Here is a 6,000-nt window from a genome sequence, read left to right as displayed (position 1 = left end):
AACCTCAAAGCTGATCGGACCTTCGCTCGCTCGACGGTGTGCTGACCCTATCTCCCGCCTCCGACACAGTGTGCACAAAATAGCATTTTTCCTGTTTAGATATATATCAACTTGTAGTATGGGACGGGAGGTGTTCATGCCGAGCAATAGTTGAGCCCGTTGGCGACGCCGTTCGTGGGCGTGGGCGTGTACGTGGCGGGCGTCGACGACCGGTACGCCTCGGTTTTCTGGTGCCACTCGGGCGGCATGTCAAACATCATGCTGGACGTCGTCGTGAGGTACTCGTTCTGGCTGTGGTTGTGGTTGTTGTTGCTGTTGATGTCGCTGTACGAGGGCGAGAGCACTTCATCGTCGGACCGATCCGAAATCAACATTTGGATGATTTCAGAGTCTTCGAAATCAAGCTCCGGCGTCGGCGCGTACGGTTCGAATGCGTCGGCGGCCGGCGCCGCGAGGTGCATCCCCATGGGTTTCTGCGCTTCGAACGACATGCCCACTACATCGTATCCATCGTGAGCACCCAAGCGTACCCATTGCAATAAGTAGTATGAATCAGAAAGGCAACGTACGTCCAAGGCCGGCGCCAGGCGCGTTGGGCAGCAGCATCGGGTTGGGCGCGCACAGCATCGCATTGTTGTTGTTGTTGTTGTTGTGTAGCAAATGCTCGTCGTCCTCTTCCTTGATGTCGTCCATCTCGTCCGGGTCTTGCAGAAGCGTGTCGATGTTTATCCGGTGCGGCGACCCGGCATAAGACGTGGACGGATCAAACCGGAGGCTGGCCTGGAACGCCTGGAGCTGCGAGCTCAGCTGTGCGTGCGTGAGGCTTTGGCTGCGCGGGTGGGCCATTGGCGGCTGATGCGTCGGCGGTCGGTACGGGATCGGGTGTGTATTTGCGAGGTCGACGCCCATCCATTGCGGCGGCGCAAAGGCGCCCATTTTCTCGGCCGCGTCGGTCGCGCCCGTCTCAAAGCTCCGCGTCGCCTCGATCTTGTTTTGGAGGATCGTGGCCGGGTCCGCAAAGAGGAGCGCGCTCTGCGCGGGCTTGTACTGTGTAAAAAAATCGGCCGACGTCGTCGGCACCGAGAAGCGGCGGCGCGCGAGCTGCGCCTTGTCCATGGGCGGGTTAAAGTCGTCGGCCGACGACTTGGTCGAGGACGGCGACGTCTCGCTGTTGTGGTTGTTGTCTTTGGTCGCGCAGTCGTGGATCTTGCGGTGGCGCGCGAGGTTGCCGGCGGTCGTGAACTTCTTGCCGCAGCCCTTGGCCGTGCACTCGTGCGGCTTGTCGCCTGTGTGCGTCTTGATGTGCTCGGTCATCGAGAACTTGCGCGTGAAGCGCTTCCCGCAGAGCGGGTGGGGGCACTGGAACTTGCGCTCCCAGTCCGGGATCTGCCGCCGGTGGTGGGTCTTCATCTTGAGCTGCGGGTCCGCCATCCTCGACGATTTGGCCTGTGGCTTCCGTTTCACAACAGCTACTGTCGCCGCCTAGCGCGTTCGAATTTTCTATTTTTATGGGGCCCCCACCCGCAAATCAGTTGGAAACCCCCCTACGCCTCTGAGATTCGATAAGATTCGCATGCGATTTCAGAGGGAATCACGCTCGTGGGAGGGAAAGATCGCTACGTACACTGTACGACCACTTTCACTTCAACGTTTTCCAAAACCACTTGGCGTTCGTATGCGAGCGTCGCCCATTGGATACAGCGCTGGCCAATCCGATCGCGCGACGGGCCAGTAGGCCCCCCCGGGTCGTCAGTCTTGGACTGGATTTCGACCAATCCGCGTCAAGGTGTAATGCGATTGGTACGTTTCATTGAGATTGCTGTTTGCCTCCTGCAATGGACGGAACCGGGAACCTCTCACCACTTGGTGGGCTTCAACTGGCCGCTGAGCGGACTCACGCGGAACTGGACGTCTTGCGCGTGCAGTAGCTTCTCGGCCTCGATCGCTTCCGGGTGGAAAATGCACACCTGCTCAAACACAGCTTCCTGCATCGCCGCCTTGACCTCGGGCACGTCTTCGTGCGACGCGTCAATGACGCCGACAAACGTGTCCACCGCGTCGTCGGACAAGAGCCCGAGCGACGTAATGTACGGGTGCTGCAGCGCCTCCGACGCCGTGATCCGCTCCTCCGGGTCGATCGTGAGCAGCTTCGTGAGCAAGTCGAGCGCGAGCGCGTTCGTTTGCGGGTAAATCTCGGAAAACGGAATGGCGGTCCGCGGCCGCTGACGCTGGACCCACTTCTTTGCTGCGGGCTTGATCATCTTCTCGACGTACGACGGCGGCGGCGTCCCAAGCACGTTGAAGATCTTGCCGAGCTGCGTGATCGTGCTCGAGCCGGGAAAGAGCGGCTTCCGGCCCAGCATTTCGGCCTAAGATCATAGTAGAGTTGTAGTTGTCGGTTCGGAAAGCGCTCGCGTACCATGATGCACCCGGCTGACCACATGTCGAGCGAGATGCCGTACCGAGAACCGTCGAGGAGAACCTCGGGGGCTCGGTACCACCGCGTCACGACGTACTCGGTCAGGTCCGTGTGGATCTCGCGGACCGTCGTGCCGAGTGACCGCGCGAGACCGAGATCGCAGAGCTACGTCGCCGTGAGTCACGTGTATATAGCATCATCATAACGTCACCTTGACTTCGCACTGCGTCGTAAGGAGAACGTTTGAGGGCTTCAAGTCGCGGTGGGCAATGTTGGCCGAGTGCAGATACTTGAGCCCGCGGAAGATCTGGTACATGAGGTACGCGACGTGCTCGTCACTAAGCGTCTGCGTCGAGTGGATGATGCGGTGCAAATCGGCCTCCATGAGGTCCGTCACGAGGTAAATGTCTTCCATTTCGGCGCAGCGGGCGGCCGCAGCACGTCCCATAGCCGAATCAAGTGCGGGTGCTTGAGTTGCCGGAGCAAGCACATTTCCCGTAAAATGCGCTTCGTGTCCAGCAGTTCTCGGAACGCTTGCGGAATCTTCTTGATCGCGACGGACGCGCCCGTCTCCGTGTCGCTCGCCGCAATCACCTCGCCGTAGCTGCCGGAACCGAGGACCTTGATGAGCTGGTAGCGCACGGGCATGTCGAACGCCGTCTTCTTGGCCATGACGATGTGGTTGTCACGGAGCATTTCTGGCGGCGCGTGCGGGTTGGACGTAAACCGAATCAACGACGGCATACCAAGGCCAAAGAGGCTCTGGTGCTGCGGGTTGGGCGGCGTCGGAATGTTCTTGGTCTCTTGGGTACTAATATATACGTTCTTTTCGTCACGTGGCAAACAAGATAAGAATGTACCTAAAGTATTCGCGCAATGTCTCGGTCGTGTCGGTCGCCGTCGTTTCAACGGGCGACGGCAGCATCGTCGCGCCCGGTTGGTGACTCGGTGCGTACACAATCGCGAGCTGGAGACGACCCCGAAAGACCGTGGGCGGGGCCCACCACTCTTTGCAGTCGTGGTAAATGTCGCAGAGGTTGTACCATCGAGGGAGGGCTCCGTTGGCTTTCGCCTCGGCCGACGCGGTCGTGAGCGCCATGTGCGGTGACAAGTTGACCTTGCAGACGCCCACGAGCACGTCGTTCATCATGAAGCGGCTTTGGTAAATCTCAATCTTGAGCACATAGTGGCTGCCGCGCGGACAGCCGGGAAATCCGAGCCGCAAATTCGAGTTCCACTCGACGTCCTTCTGCGGCTTGTGCGTCGCTATCGACGTGACGCACCCGCTCTTGTCGCCGTACGGAGCGTACGGCCGCTCGATGCTCGTGCCCGTTGCGCGCTGCAAGCCGCGGAGAAGCCGCGTCGCCTTGGTCGGCTTGGCCATCCCGTCCTCTTTGGACGGCGACACGTCCGAGTTGGTGGCGAGGTACCCGTCGAGGCCGTCAAAGGTGCGCTCGACATGCGTGCCTTCGACGACAACGCAGCGCACGTAGACACCAGTGGCCTTGGCATCCCCAGCGTCCTGGAGGCCAAGCGACTGGGCTTTGAGCACTTGCACGTAAAAGTTACCAGCGGGAATGGCCTGTTGGATCGCACTTGTCTCACCGGGCAGCATGAGCCGGAGACCCTTGCCCTAGCGTTCCATAGTATTATATCGTATCGACTGAGATGCCATGAAAGAAGTGTACCTTATCGCAGGCGTCAAAGGCGACCGAGAGCACGACCGAGTCGCCGTTGATGTGCCAGCGCACGAGGCGATCCTTGTAGTCGAGCCAGAGCTCGTGGACAAAGAGCTGGGTAATCTTCCGGGGTGGGTCCATGTTTTTGATCGAAAACGTCTCCTTGCCCGTCACAACGAGGCGCTTCTTGTACGGAATCGCGGCTTCGTCCAAATTCGCGCACTCGGACGACTCGGGAATGAGTTCGACAATGTCGGCCATCTCGAACGACTCGACGTCGACCGTCTCGAGGATGGCCGAGATGTACAAGAGAAGGCCGTCGTAGCGCCGGTACTGGCCCCAGAACGGTACGATCGGCGGGTAGTTGCTCGTCAAGAGGATGTCCGGGTGGATGTTGCGGCACAAAATCGGAAAGTCCGCAATCTCTTCGCGCAAGAGACTGCTCAAGAGCGTGTAAAACACGGGCACGTCGATGGCCTGCGACGCAAACGCGACGTGCGGCGTCGTCGGCGTCATCGGACCGCCCTTCGTACTGACTTGCTGCGTGTACTGGACGAGCTGGATCTACGACCCATCTTACATCAGCAGCCACGCGACGAGGAGTCGATGGACCTTGATGGCGCGGATCCATTGATCGCGCTCAAACGCCGTGCGCGACGCCATGTGCTGCACCTTGTGCCCCTCGGTGCGGATGCTAAAGCCGTTGGCCTTGGCGCCGTTCTCTTCGTCCACCGCCAGCAGCAGCATGCGCACTTTGAGCCCGACGTCCGCGATAAAGTCCTCGCGCGTGTCGTACACGGCAAGTGTCTTGCCTTCGAGGACGCAGTAGCACGACTTCCAAGCCGCGAGGAGGTCGCCCTTCTTGTTCAAGTAGCCCTCGAACGCGATGCCGCCCCAGCCCTCGCGGCTCGAGAGCAGGTACCGCACGGTATTGGAGCGGGCGCGCGTCACGGGAAGGTCCTCGAACGGCGGCGTCGGTGGTTCGTTGTACACGGGCGCTGATTCGGACCGTCGCGGCGTGCGGTGGTGCGGCGGCGGCGACGACTCGTGGCCTTTCTCTTCGTCGCTGTCGCGCTCGAACGTGCTGTTGACGCGGCGCGGACGCTCGGGCACGGCCTCTTCGGGTTGCAGCTGCTCTTGCAGCGTCAAGAGCACGCGGTACAAGGTCGAGCGCTCGTCGTCGGGTGAGGTGGCAGCGTCCGGTGTACAATCGCACGACAACGTCAGGCGCACTTGGTCCGTTTCATGCAGTTGGTCGGCCGAGAGCTGCACGGCGTGGGGGCCCCAGTCGCCGACGTGGACGACGCCGACGCCGCGCCACTTGGGCAGCGGCGCAACGACCGTGAGCGACGTCAACTGCGCAAGCACGTCGGCGAAAGATCGCTCGTCGGCGAGCGACATGGCCATGGTTGCATGGACCCGGCCGCGCTCTTCGAATGCGCTGGCGTCGGCGACGGCCGGGGGCGGCAGGAAGCGCACGATGCTAAGCGCCGCCTGCGACGCGTCGCCATCGGCCTCGTTCCGGAGTGTGAACCTGCGCTCCGTCATCGCTCGCCCGTCAAAAACGTCGAAGCGATAGTAATAGAATTCCCAGTCGCCACCACTATTTTATTATATTTCACAGCATGGCATACAAATAACAAGCTCCCTTTTATTTTACAGCGCCATTGGATTTATATCCCACGGTCGGCGGATCTTCGGTTCAACCATCACGACGCGGGGCGGCCTTGGGTGCGGGCTCGCCACCGCCCATGCGCGTCGACAGCTCTACACGCATCACACGCCCAAGTGCAGCTACGCGTCCATGGTGCTCTCCACGTTCCAGCCCACTGCCGAGAATGCGAGCTCGCAGCTCCTGGTCGACCGCGTCGTCGTGCCCTCGAGCTACACCTTGCACCGTCG

At 60.7% G+C, this 6,000-nt stretch overlaps 2 protein-coding genes across 2 annotated transcripts; both read right to left on the bottom strand.

Annotated features, from left to right (window-relative positions):
- Positions 1–134: 134 nt before the first annotated feature.
- SPRG_20080 (hypothetical protein) lies at positions 135–1,431 on the bottom strand (the record flags this gene model as incomplete). Its single annotated transcript, XM_012344920.1, has 2 exons — positions 135–496; positions 570–1,431. 2 exons carry the CDS (start codon positions 1,429–1,431, stop codon positions 135–137), a joined length of 1,224 nt encoding a protein of 407 aa, XP_012200310.1.
- Positions 1,432–1,856: 425 nt separating this feature from the next.
- On the bottom strand, positions 1,857–5,646 carry SPRG_06061 (CMGC/MAPK protein kinase; the record flags this gene model as incomplete). Its single annotated transcript, XM_012344786.1, has 7 exons — positions 1,857–2,369; positions 2,420–2,584; positions 2,631–2,798; positions 2,861–3,230; positions 3,280–4,052; positions 4,108–4,662; positions 4,711–5,646. The coding sequence occupies 7 exons, from the start codon at positions 5,644–5,646 to the stop codon at positions 1,857–1,859; spliced, it is 3,480 nt and encodes a 1,159-aa protein (XP_012200176.1).
- Between the last annotated feature and the right edge of the window lie 354 nt (positions 5,647–6,000).

Source organism: Saprolegnia parasitica, assembly GCF_000151545.1.
Source record: "Saprolegnia parasitica CBS 223.65 unplaced genomic scaffold supercont2.20, whole genome shotgun sequence".
NCBI classification, from domain to species: Eukaryota; Oomycota; class Saprolegniomycetes; order Saprolegniales; family Saprolegniaceae; genus Saprolegnia; species Saprolegnia parasitica.
Note: the sequence above shows the minus strand (reverse complement) of the source record. Positions and strands in the feature narration are given on the sequence as shown.